The sequence below is a fragment of the Alosa sapidissima genome, chromosome 5, assembly GCF_018492685.1.
Source record: "Alosa sapidissima isolate fAloSap1 chromosome 5, fAloSap1.pri, whole genome shotgun sequence".
Lineage (NCBI taxonomy): Eukaryota > Metazoa > Chordata > Actinopteri > Clupeiformes > Clupeidae > Alosa > Alosa sapidissima.
In genome coordinates, this window is record NC_055961.1 from 11485691 (window position 1) to 11499113 (window position 13423).

The 13423-nt window shown below is 42.4% G+C and overlaps 1 protein-coding gene across 1 annotated transcript in view; it reads right to left on the minus strand.

The window, feature by feature from the left end:
• Nucleotides 1-982: 982 nt before the first annotated feature.
• Nucleotides 983-13423, minus strand: part of LOC121708926 (fibroin heavy chain-like) — a 30213-nt gene continuing 17772 nt past the window's right edge. Inside the window, exons 35-60 of the mRNA XM_042091888.1 lie at nucleotides 13267-13290; nucleotides 13093-13152; nucleotides 12859-12951; nucleotides 12660-12698; nucleotides 11962-11982; nucleotides 11692-11718; nucleotides 11362-11391; nucleotides 11139-11147; nucleotides 9448-9564; nucleotides 9295-9336; nucleotides 8703-8921; nucleotides 8401-8550; nucleotides 8078-8137; nucleotides 6731-6775; nucleotides 6285-6635; nucleotides 6174-6194; nucleotides 6001-6033; nucleotides 5589-5879; nucleotides 5466-5504; nucleotides 5129-5368; nucleotides 4760-4875; nucleotides 4379-4420; nucleotides 4173-4214; nucleotides 3821-3898; nucleotides 3638-3706; nucleotides 983-2325 (exon numbers count right to left, since the gene is read on the minus strand). Of these exons, the coding sequence (XP_041947822.1) occupies nucleotides 2146-2325; nucleotides 3638-3706; nucleotides 3821-3898; nucleotides 4173-4214; nucleotides 4379-4420; nucleotides 4760-4875; nucleotides 5129-5368; nucleotides 5466-5504; nucleotides 5589-5879; nucleotides 6001-6033; nucleotides 6174-6194; nucleotides 6285-6635; nucleotides 6731-6775; nucleotides 8078-8137; nucleotides 8401-8550; nucleotides 8703-8921; nucleotides 9295-9336; nucleotides 9448-9564; nucleotides 11139-11147; nucleotides 11362-11391; nucleotides 11692-11718; nucleotides 11962-11982; nucleotides 12660-12698; nucleotides 12859-12951; nucleotides 13093-13152; nucleotides 13267-13290 (2438 nt within the window). The 3' untranslated portion in view covers nucleotides 983-2145. The remainder of the gene's footprint in view (nucleotides 2326-3637; nucleotides 3707-3820; nucleotides 3899-4172; nucleotides 4215-4378; nucleotides 4421-4759; nucleotides 4876-5128; nucleotides 5369-5465; nucleotides 5505-5588; nucleotides 5880-6000; nucleotides 6034-6173; nucleotides 6195-6284; nucleotides 6636-6730; nucleotides 6776-8077; nucleotides 8138-8400; nucleotides 8551-8702; nucleotides 8922-9294; nucleotides 9337-9447; nucleotides 9565-11138; nucleotides 11148-11361; nucleotides 11392-11691; nucleotides 11719-11961; nucleotides 11983-12659; nucleotides 12699-12858; nucleotides 12952-13092; nucleotides 13153-13266; nucleotides 13291-13423) is intronic.

Genomic DNA, 13423 nt, shown 5'->3' on the forward strand with positions numbered 1-13423 from the left:
ATTCATCAGATTAAAAATCAGGAGAGTCTTATTAGCAGCTGTTATTAGAACTATGCTAAATAGAAAATGAACTTGGGTTTTGGTAGGCAGTGAGTATGTTTTTAAATCCACACAACCTGGGTTTAGTCACACCCAAAGAGTGAGAACTCTCTCTTCCTGTTCTGAATGTCAGTTGCACATGTGTAAGAAACTCCCAATAGGCCTAAGTAGATTTTGGCACATGTCTTTGAATGACTTATAGTATGACCCAACCAGTTTTAGCTCTAAAATCTTCAAAGTCTTTTTTTTTGTTATTGTTGGTCAATGGCAATATCTACCAATATTATGTTGCAATGGATGGAAATTATGGCCTGAGTGAGTGCAAGCAGCAACAAAACAGAAGTTTGCTTCCCCTTGTCAGTGAAGCTTGAACTAGTTTTTGAGAAGACCACTGAACTGTCACAAATGTGCTCAGTCAGTGTGTGAATACTTTACAAAAAAAGACGTGAACTGGATCACTGTGGCTGTTACAGTCTGACCGTCTGCCAAGAGTGAGGGCTCACCAAGTAGAGATGGTGTCGGTTTCAGCTTGTGCCCTAAAAAGGGACAGCGCCCGGGATGGTGCAGCTACTGCTAAATTACTGACAAAGCTTATGCTTACTGTATGTGTACTTGTACTTTACTGACAAAGCTTATGCTTACTGAATGTGTACATGTACTTTACTGACAAAGCTTATGCTTACTGTATGTGTACTTGTACTTTACTATGTGATCTCTGTGGCTCAATGTTTCGTTTTTTTCACCAAGTTGATAGCCAGTGCATTGCTTCAAATGTGAGTGACAGAGAGAGACAGATAGAGAGAGTGAGAGAGGGAGAAAGAAAGAGAGAGAAAGAGTGAGAGAAAGGGTGGGAGGGAGGGCTTGTGGTTGGTTGACAGTTCCGTTTATGAACATTGGTTGGTTTTGCAGCTGAAAATACAAAGCCACACTACCTGCAGGTTTCTGTCAAATTGTATTGTTTTTAATGATAGAAGTTATCACGCCTGGGGTTATGCCTATACCTGCAGACAGGTAATTATGCATCATGAAATAGTGCATCAATCCCATTTACAGTCAAAGAAAAACACTTTTTCAAGACAAACATTGATATCTGTTGGACTAATGTTGACGAACCAGTGAATACTTAAAAGAGTAAACATTAAACAATGGACAACACTCATTGACCACTTAATTCGGGTCACATATGCAACTGAATTGCAATTCTGAAAACACAAAGATCACATAGTTTCTGTTCTCTGAGACACCATGTAGAAAAGTCTCCTAGTGTTAAACTGTTTAACAACAACAATGTTTAATGAAGATACAAACTCACACTCACACATAAAAAAGGAAAAATAAGAAAACACATCCAATTTTCATATCTCATAATTTAAAATAAACAAAAAGAAAACACGTGGAAATCACTTTAGAAAGCTTGAGTGAAAAACTAGTAGTAATATCAAAAGTATGAGTAAAAGAATGTTGTTGTTTTTCTTGCATCACAAATGCACAGAGGATCATTGTTAGCTTAGACTTCAAAAGCTTAGATTCATGAGCTAATCATCTCGCTCCCTTACGTTTGCATGACACCGGTGAAGATGTAGCTAGGGAACATTAGAATCTCAGAGGTATCTCAAAAGATTTGTCACTTTTCTCAGCCTGGCAATGCTGTAACCTCTGGCATCAGAGGATCCCTGAATAGCAGCGACAAGTCCCTTGACGACATACGTCCTGACGTGTAAGTTTGGAAATTAAACGTTAAAAGACTTACCCAGAAAAAGAGAAAAAAAAGGAACTGACATTTCAGGTTCTGCTTAGCACTTAAATGTCTTGTCACTGATTGTGAGAATATGTGAGAATAACAGTTGATCTTACAATTGTTACTTAGTATGTCCCTCATAAATGATGCCATTCACAGATAAGCAGAGTCCACCCAAGACACTAAACAGGAAAGTGATAGCTGTGAGCACAGTACAACAGCATAAATCTCTACATAACAAGAGCAAATGAAGTGATAACCAACCAGCATTTTATAAGGCCACATTTACAATACTTGGGTGGCCACAATGGTCAGTGTGTACATTTGGCGTGTTCAATATCAAGACAGCTGTTTTGTTTGTAGAAATCTCACAATACAAACATAAAGGATAAGAAGGTCAACGACAGAAAAGACGTTTTGCACATGAACGGGATCTCTTGGGCCGAGCTGTAAGAAGTACATTCTCGATCATGCAGTAGCACCACGTTGTTTATGAGGTCACTTCCCTCCGTGAGGCCCTCACTTCCTCCTCCTCCGCAAGGCACCTCCTGAGGGAAAAAAATAACATTAGGCTTATTCTTCTTAGATGTAGGCCTACAGAACCAGACACAGGGCCGGTTCTAACCTACTACATTTGGGTGGGCAACATAGCAAAGCGGTCAAATTGGATCAGACATATGCATTGACATAAACACAAAACACAAACACAGAAAAAATCGTTACTACCTAGCTTGAGTTGCTAGAGCCAACGGTCAGGGATGGGCAGTATTTCAAATACAAAATAGCATTTTGTCATCTGTATTTTTATTTTGTTGAAGAAAATGGCTTTGTATTTTGTATCAAAATACTTTATAGGTGTATTTTTGTAGTTTATGAACTTTAATGGTCAGTTTCTTGAGTACTTTAATCATCCAGTGGGAATACATGCAACATTGCACAATCTGGGCATGCATTGACAATGTCATTTGACAATCTGACATTTTTATGTATTTTTGCTTATCCGTGCCAACAGCTAGAGCAGACAGGCAGCTACAGTGCTACACTCTGGGGGCATCTTTAAAATCATGCCCCCTAGAATGTAGCACTGCAGCTGCCTGGCTGCTCTAGCTGTTGGCTGCAGCAACTCGAGCTAGATAGCACTGATTGTTTTCGACAATATTCAGTGACTTCGAGAAACAGAGATCTATGTGAAAAATGTCCAGACTTTTCCTTTAAGGCATCAGGAGGGGTTTAGCTAACACACACACATAAGCCTACTGCAGAGCTATGTACCAGCTATAGCTACCTTTACTCAACACCACCAACTCATCTACATCCAAACTGGGTTTGAGGCTGCAGACTGTGCAGATTGAGAGAAAGTGGAATAGAACATTATGTCCAATATTCCAATATGTGGTTTAATGTTCTGCAGAGTCTGATTCAGTGTAGTCCATGTGATATGGGATAACCAACGCCATCTCATGTCAGCTTGGAAGGATACTTAAACCCTAACTATTTCCTTCCTTGTCTAGTTAGAGCAGCTGATTGATCTTTAGGTGAAGTCATGCTGTCTCTCCCTTGATGCGCATCATTGTAAATAAACTCTGTTCCTGATTTGTCATACTATTGGTCTGACTGGGTCTCCATTAAATCTATGGTATCAAATTTACCATCAAGATGCACAACTGAAAATAAAATTGACTTTGTTTGGGTGGGCAAGACACAACGCTTACCCCACCCTGGCCCCTGCCTAGAGCTGGCCTTGGCCAGACATTTTATTACTGTAACGTCTTTTGGTTTAATTATTCATTGAACATTCATATATTATAAATGGAATGGAAGGCTAGCTCAGGAAGTTGAAGTGATATCGAGGCAACTCACCTCTATAACCACCTGCTCCAAGAAATCCTTGGAGGGCGGCATATTTGGCTGCATATTTGGCTGCTTTAGCTGAGAAAGAAAATGACACAGAATGACTGTACCTGACAGAATTGTGTGTGTGTGTGTGTGTGTGTGTGTGTGTGTGTGTGTGTGTGTGTGTGTGTGTGTGTGTGTGTAACTTACACTGCTGAGGAGTGAGAGGGGCTTGTCCTCCTGCTCCTTGCCCAGCTCCAGCTCCTCCTGTTCCTGCTCCTCTGTAACCTGAGGACAGAGGGAAGATCATTAACCAATAGCAGCAAGCATCTGGAATTATTTTTGCAGTTTAGCTTCATATTGTGAGTTTCTGGAAAACCATTAGACTAGTAACCATGTGGATTGGTGTAAGTTGTAAAAAAAGGATTAGAACTAGTGTTCTTGTCATTAAAAGTAGTAGTGTGCTAATACTAGTATTGATGTACAGTAGTGATGTGGAGTCAATGATCTTCAATAATAATATTCTGATTAATTCTTTGTCTATCTACGATGCTTCCATTACCTGGGTAGGGCTGATAACCACCATATCCAGGTCCACCAGCTCCTGTAGAAAGAATTTCCATTACATAGGGCCTATGAAAAACTGTATTCTACAATGCAGAGGCTATTTCATTGAAATACTGCAATACTCAAAATTATTAACAGTGGGATAGCAGATCATAGTGCAATCATAGTAGGAACTGTAAAGGAGTAAAACTCTGATGTCACCTGGTTGATAGCCCTGACCTCCAAGGGCACCAGCTCCATATCCTGTTATCATTCACACAGAAGCACAACAAAAGAGATTGACACTATGCAACAGGTGAGTAGTAAAATGAAAGATCTCATCCAACGGTAACGTAGACATCTTTATATTCTGGATTATGCAAAGTGATAATTTACTATTATTTAATTTATTTAGAAGCAATAGGCAAAAGTGGTGGATATTACAGGCTCAGAAAGTACAGCACAAGTCCTTCTTAGTGGATTGAATCAGCCATCTGAATTAGCGCAACTCCTCAAAAAGCAGAATGCACTTTAGAAGTAGTGAGTCAAAATGAGGCAAGGTGCGAGAGTAGAGGGAAAGTATTTAGTAGTAGTAGTATTTACTTTCTGATCCTGTTCTATCTCCCCATCTCCAGACAACAATGCTGAGGGTGAATTAAAATCGGCACCTGATTTCCCAGGCTTGCTAGCCCCTGCTCCCAATCCTGGGTACCTGAGTCCTGCAAGGAGAAAATCAGACCATCAAAACGCTACATCAACAAAGGCTGCCTGTTGATAAAATACTGAATAAAACTTAAATTAATAGGAAAACTTTTGGCTGATTCTGCATTGAGCTGGGTTGAAATGAATTGACCTGAACCTACAAGTAAAGTACTTAAGTAATTGTGTGAAACATATAATCTATAAATCTATAATATAATCTCTGAAATCTATAAATCTATAATGTCCATATAATAATATCCATAAATGTACCTCCACCACCCCCGCCAACTCCTCCAGGTCCACCTCCAACTCCTCCAGGTCCACCTCCAACTCCTCCAGGTCCACCTCCTACTCCTCCCAGACCTCCGCCCACTCCTCCAGGGCCTCCTCCCACTCCTCCCAGGCCTGCGCCAACACCTCCTGCACCTCCACCAAGTCCTCCCAGACCTCCGCCCACTCCTCCAGGGCCTCCTCCAAGACCTCCAGCACCTCCTCTTCCAGCACCATAACCTGTGGAAAATCACAAAAAAATAGCATCATGAAATGTCATACTCAAGTTTTTCTAGGGTTAAATAATAACTAATTTCTGAATTGTTCTGTCACATACTTTTAGGGGGTTTAACTCCACCTGGCCCATATCCTAAACCTGAAATGAAAAAATAGTAGGTTTATTTAATGGCCACTGGTGTAGGCTATTAAAATGCTCATTTTGATGTGGAGTTTATGCTACCTCCAGCACCTGCACCACCTGGAACCACTCCTGCTCCTCCAGGTCCTCCACCAACTCCTCCAGGTCCAGTGCCATATCCACCAGGACCTCCTCCAACGCCTCCAGGACCTGTTCCATATCCGCCTGGGCCACCACCAACTCCGCCAGGCCCACGGCCGACTCCTCCTGGACCAGCACCAACTCCCCCAGGACCTGTGCCAACTCCGCCAGGGCCACCTCCGACTCCACCAAGCGCTCCACCATATCCGCCTGGACCTCCGCCAACCCCACCTGGTCCAGCACCTCCGTAGCCTAGAAGCACATTGATGTAAGCTGATAGTGAGATGAGCTTTAGATGACCAATTTGTTACATCAAAACATGATAAGACTGTTCAGTTTCTGAGAAATTAAAAGAAGCCCAAAATGGCCATACTTTTGGGTGGTTTCCTTCCTCCTGGGCCATATCCTAGACCGGAAAATAAATAAACTGCAAAATAAATATTTAATTCCTCTTTTAAAGATTTATCTTAATTTATTGTGGACGTAACAGTGAGTAGATTAGTTTAGAATAGATTAGATATCTATTAGAATAGATAGAACTCGTACCCCCAGCTCCAGCTCCATATCCTCCAGGTCCAGCACCAGCACCAGCACCTCCAGGGCCAGCACCATAACCACCAGGGCCAGCACCAGCACCACCAGGGCCAGTGCCATAACCACCAGGTCCAGCACCAGCACCACCAGGTCCAGCACCAGCACCACCAGGGCCAGTGCCATAACCACCTGGTCCAGTACCAGCACCACCAGGGCCAGTGCCATAACCACCAGGGCCAGCACCAGCACCACCAGGTCCAGCACCAGCACCACCAGGTCCTGCACCATAACCACCAGGTCCAGTGCCGTAGCCGCCAGGTCCTGCACCGTAACCACCAGGTCCAGTGCCGTAGCCGCCAGGTCCTGCACCGTAACCACCAGGTCCAGTGCCGTAGCCTCCAGGTCCTGCTCCGTAACCACCACCTGGTTGTGCACCATAGCCGCCTGGGCCACCCAGACCACCTGCTCCATAAGCTGTACCAAAGATATAAGACGTTAGCCCAAGCTCATACACAGGTCGGTTGTATGTTGCGAGGCACATGTGTATTAATAGCAGTGAGGTAGTTTACCTTTTCCAGGCTTTCCCATACCTGCTCCAGTTGGGTACCGTAAGCCTGAAAGGTGAAAGAGTTGTGAATCAGACTCATTGCTATATGTGTACCTTCTGTATGTTTCTTATGTTCATCACTCTCTTGTCTATAAATTCTGTATTTTAGATTTACGATTGAAAGGAAGACTTGCTGAGCACCTCTGCTTACTCCCAGGTGTGACCCTTTGTCTCTAGATACTAGGTGAACAGGAATGGGTGGCTTTCACATTTAATCCAAAAACATTATGTGCGCACATCCAAAATCAGGTATTGTCGTCGAAAATCTCAAGGAATATCCGGACACTACAGTAGCCCCCTTTTTAGAGTATCATCACAAGTTACGTTTCGAGCCTCACGCTCTTCATCAGGAGTCACCGAGGAGTCCAGTGCCACCCGTACCCCTGTACACAGAGTCTGATGAAGAGCATGAGGCTCGAAACGTAACATAATGGGAAGCTAGTGTGGGGCTTTCACACTTCCCATTGTGGCGTATGGCTGCTAACATTTAGCGAAGTGCAAGTTGGGGTGCTCCTGATCAGGATCAAGCCTCTGAGTTAGAACAAGAGGTCATACATAACATACATAAGTTTTGAATATTCCTTGTCTCGTTGGGAGTTGGGGTCCTCCTGATCAGGATCAACCCTCTGAGTTAGAACAAGAGGTCACGCCCCCCAACCCCCCCCCCCCCCCCCCCCCCCGCTTTGTAATATACATAGGTTTTGAATATTCCTTGTCTCGTTAGAGATATGGTTGAATCCTTTGGGTGAAACCTCTCTCTCTCCCTTGATGCGCATCAATTAAAGAATAAAGCCTGTTTCCTCATTGACCATCATCATGACTGAGTTTCCAACTGTGGCACTAGGAAAATTGCTATCAAAGGACAGTTTGGGAAAAATCAATACCAAAATCAAAACCAAGAAACATATCTTTCAAAGAATACAGTATACCCTTGGTGTAGGATATTATTTCTGTAAATAGCTGTGGTGAAAATATTTGACTTTTAATCGACAGTTCAATCACATGTTCAGCCACTACACTTTAATCATGTACGTTAATTCACATTTAATTTAACAATTTAAATAAAAAAAGTTGTCTTTGCCAAATTCAGCTAACTAATAGGTCCTTTAGCTGTCTGTACTGTGTGTGTGAATGGGAAAGACGCATAGTGGCTTTGAACAAACCAAAACACAAAAATTCTGACCAATCAGCACGTTGCCTTAGTAACACAGAGGGGAGGGATACAATTTGATTGGCTGATCAACAGCATTTTACCAGGATTGTACCCAAGTACATACTTTACAGAACTGAGGAAAACAGCATAGCCTACCACTTCCTGGTTGGAGTCCTCCTGGAACTCCTACTCCCAGAGCGCCTCCGGCTCCATATGCTAAAGACAGCAGACATATTAGTACTCATACTCGTTTAGGAGTGGGAATTCTAATTGCCTGTTTACTTCTGATGGAAGTGTTTTTAAGGGCATATTTTTTAACTTTACACAGATCCAAGTCTACACTTAAATAGCTACCGGCTGGCATGATATGAGATGATGCGGTAAATAGAGGGGGTTTTTGGGAGGGGGCAGCATGAGAATATAGGAAAACTATAATACATAAACAAAGAGATGTAGGACAAAGGTTCTTGGTGCTGTACATTTGCCAGGTTTTCTGGTTCCGACCCCTCCTGCTCCAGGCACCAGACCGGTTCCTGCTGTCACTCCAGATGCTCCACCTGGGCCACCAGTTCCAGTTCCAGCGACTCCTCCAGTACCGAGGAGTCCAGTGCCACCCGTACCCCCGTACACTGTCCAGAGCATAAACACCACACTCAATGATCATTATCAGCTTAAAACCTCGTAACTTCACTGCCATTCCATCTTTGTGTTGAGTGTCCTGTTTAATGGGATATTACGCAATATTATATACATTTGAAGAAGTCTGCGGCTGGACTCTGACCTTTAGGAGGTTTTCCTGTAGTGGGACCTGTGCTGGAACCAATACCACCTGGGCCTCCACCAACTCCTCCCGGACCTCCGCCTACTCCTCCGGGGACTGTACCAGCTCCCCCTGGACCTCCACCAACCCCCCCTGGCCCTCCTCCTCCTGCTCCACCAGGTCCTTCATCTAGAGTCGCTGGAGTATCCCCTCGTCCGGCTACCACGCCTCCACCAATACCTAAAGTTGAGCACAGCAGTGTACCATGCAAAATCAGAATAAATGGCAGGCTTGGTATTGAATTACAGCTTAATTGTTTAACCTTTTTGTTTTTTGCCAAATCTTGATAAATCAGATAACTTCTACACAAAAAAATCAGAGTCACTCAGTCTGCTGACGATGGCAAGAACAAGACACTAAATATAGTGTCTCTGCCAAATATTTCAGCAAAAACCTGCTTTAAATTAGGTTTTATTGCTTAACAATGAGATTTTAGCCAATTTTGCTTCAGTATGTCATTGTGCCTGCCAGCCATTGCAACATATTGAAGTGACTCCAGTGAGAATGAGCAAGACTAACTCCTCATTTTCAACACTTGTTAAGAGGCATTTACCTGGAGGCTTGAGTGGCTTGGCTCCTGGCAGGCTTCCATTAACTGTGAGTCAAAAGAGACAAAAGCCATTTTAGTCACAGCTTCAAACAGACAAATTGGTGCATAAATCCATTTCTGGGAGATTGGCCTGTCCACGGTTCCAGACGGCTTCACCTTCTGTGGGCTCATGAGATTTTCCACCAGCACCAACACCAGCACCAGCACCAACACCAACACCAACACCAACACCAACACCAACACCGATACCAACACCGATGCCTATACCAGTACCTGGTAGAAAGATTTACAGTTTGTTTTGAATCATGATGGTTTCGCTGCACTGTAACGTTAGGAATTAACCAACATGTTGGTTAGTCAGAGGGACCCAAAAGAGGCTGTGTTATTCATCCCTTGGTCCTGCAAGCACAGATCAGTTTAGGTTTGGGGGGTCAGATAGCCAAGTTCTGCTACAAGCATGTTGGACATTCCAAATCTACTACCCGATGCTGTCTGTTGTCCATGGGTCTGGTTAGTTCAGAGGTAGTTTGGTTAATTGCATTCATAGCACCCAACGAAATTGGTGCAACATTCCATTTCCGTTCTGCAACGTTAAATGAGGTCTGGATAGGAGTTGCATTTAAAAAGCAATGTTGTAATTTCATTATATGTATGGATCAAAGGACAATTTTCTGCATAGGCATTTCTGATAAGGGAGGCCTGTGGTCATGATAAGGGAGGCCTGTGGTCATGTTTAAATTTACCCTCAAACATAGAGGACTAGTGGAAACATGTGGTCTTATATTTATGTATTTAGTATATGTGGTCTTGTGTTAGACCTTTTGTAACTTTCCCTTTGGAAAGCACTTTGAATGGCTACGTTGTATGAAAGGCACAATATAAATAAAGCTTGATTAATTGATTGATCTGCGTAGGCATATCTGGCAGGAGGCTTCATACATTTCCTTATAACTCACACCAGTAGCTACATAAAGCTATTCAAAACAGTACCAATTACTTGGAACATGGCATTCCTTCATGCTGATTATAATGAATAAACAAAAACAGCCCATGACCCATCCCAAGCCATGTTACTTGGAACAACACAAACAAAAACACAAAATATTGTGAATCTGATGTCTGGTTGTTGGCTCCCAAAAATTATAATCATACATTATCTTAAGCAAAATTATTATTAAGACAATATATGAGAATAATATAAGAGTATAATTAAAAAAAAAAACTAAAAGTTGTGAGATCTTTGCACTGGTCAAGTACATTAGTGACCTCTATTAGTATGCAACCATACGGTCAGCAAGCTTTGTTTGATTGTTTTTTTTTGCTTTGGCATGAGGCTCATGACGGCATTCGTACGGGACGGCATTCCCTAAGGAAGCACCACACCTCATCGGTGTGGGCACAATACCTTCTCCCGCTGCCAAGGTGGGATTGGGGGACTTGCCACCGACACCAACACCAACACCAATACCCACTCCTTTCCCAGAGCCGCTGCCGGAACCAATGCCAATCCCAATGCCAATACCGGTACCAGAGCCTATGCCAGCACCGGCACCAAAACCCAGCCCAATCCCAACACCAGTGCCTGGTGAAGAAACCACAAGTTTTATTGGTTATAACAGCTTAGACCATTATGGGGCCTTTTTATATCCATTGGGCCCATACGGTAGACATCTTCTTTACTGTTGACAAGCAATTTATGACCTTAACTGACTTAAAAGAAGATGTGCACCATATTCACCTCATTATAGCCCAATTTACTCTCATAAACTCCCTTGGACAGTAAATAACTTATAAATAACTTAAAAATAATAAATAACTTAAAAATAAAGAAATAACTTTGTACTCACCACTGCCACCTGTAGGGAGAATGGAACACGACCAGTTTGGTTAATTATATATGAATATAGATTTTTAACATTAATTACCATAAAAATTATTTGACAATAAGAAATAAAATATCAATGTAAATGTAAGTAAATATTTTAATTTAAAGTCTTATTTATGCTCTAATAATGCTGAGCTGTTGGCAGTTGACCATGGTAAGAAATGCTTGCAAGTGACTGTCCCTACCTCCAGATGGCGCTCCAGCACCAGTTCCAGCTGTTGGACACAGAAGGAAGAAGTGAGAGGCATGCTTCCGACTTCAAAATATAGATTATCCTAACCTGGTAATCACACTTCTTGTATATTTATGCCAAAATTAAGGATGTCATATGTGAAGCTGCAGTTAAAATGAAACATATGAGGAAAAATAAAAAATGTCAAGTAAGTCAGTAAAATTTCTCAGTGCCAGATGCAGCTGTGATGAGAGAGCGAGAGAGCGAGAAAGAAAGAGAGAGAGAGAGACAGAGAGATCAGTGTCCATGGCCTTTTCTCATGTGTGTCATACACCCCACTTACCACTAGGCTGCACAACTCCAGCTCCGACTGCAATAATGATATGAGGTCAGAGAGAGATTGTTAGTACAGTGACTCATATAGGCCACAGAGAAGTTATTTCAAAACACTATGTCCTATCAAAGTGGAAATATTTACTTACAATATGTACAATACAATATTCAGTGTCCATAACAAACAACTCTTTATATCAGACATTACCATCAGTAGACAGAAGAGGTTTTACACTAATGAAACAAACAGAACCCTCCAACAAACATGAAAAACACTCACTTTCTGGCACTCCTGTTCCACCTGAAATGACAGAGATTTGACTTTAGACCATCATGGAAAATGTATATTCACAGCAGCAAGACACCAGCGATTACATTCTAACCTCAACCCAGCGCTGAACTCTTTGTAAATTGGGGCTCATATCTAAACGAAACACACACACACACACACACACACACACACACACACACACACACACACACACACACACAAAAATTGTTAGCATCATGGACCATGGTACAGTCTATACATAGTGCAGTGTTAGCATGGATCACAGTGCAGTGTTATCTATATGAGAGCATGCATAAGGAGTATGTGGTTATGCCATGAAGATGTAGAAATGCATAGCAACACTAGCTCCAGCTATGTGAATGCAATTCACTTTAAGGGCCTTACTGGGGAGGCCTGGTGCAAAGTCAGTTGCAATGATAGCAATGCCTCCTGCTGAGAAATACAATGGATCAATATCTAAAAAAGCAACAGGGCAATATTTTTGTATAAGAATGCTTTGACTTACATGGGATGCCATTGCAAATCATTATATACGGTGCATCAAAAAAGTCATTGAATGAATATGTATAATATCTTGATCTATAATGTATTCCATATAGCCAATGACAGAGTAACAATTCCATCATTGCGAAATTCTTATGTTTTTTTTTGCACTTTTGTCTGTCCCTGATCTCAAAGTTCCACACCTGGAATCTGCGTTCCTCCGAGCACAGGTGCTCCCTTGTCTGTGGGACAGCAGAGAAGAGTGAGGCTGTGAGGGTGCAGCAGGTAAAGGTGTGCCAAGCTGTGTGATGTGCATGTAAATACCTAACCACAGGACCCTACTCAAGTCCTAGAATGATACCAGTCTACTAGCATGCTAGTGTTCGGAGTGAAAGAGCATACCTGGCTTTCCGCTGGCAAGGATTGGTATGCCAGTTCCTGTGATCCCAACAACCAAGCCATCACCATCTCCATCAATGGCTCCACCAGTCACACCTTACAAGATCAACACAAACAGACTAAAAATAAACAATAAAACAAACATAATAATAACACAATCATAAATGTGTGTGTGATAGGTGACATTTGGCTTCCATCCTGAATAAAGGTGTGATTTGACACATGAGTTAGGCGTACCATCTCCTGGGCCTCCTCCCAGTGAGCCTCCGGATCCTTCTATCCCTCCTCCAGCATCACCTACGAAGACGAGATTAAACAGCACTGCATTAAACAGCATTACACTACAAACCCAACACTACATCAGTATGGATGGAGCTTAGCGTCAGTGGAACAGAATGAAGAAATTCATACCATCCTTAGGTGCTTTGGTTCCAACTGCATATCATAGATAATAATGTAAAGACAAACACACATAGACACACACACAGAGACACAGACACACACACACACACACACACACACACACACACACACACACACAGAGACACACACACAAATAACTTGGGTA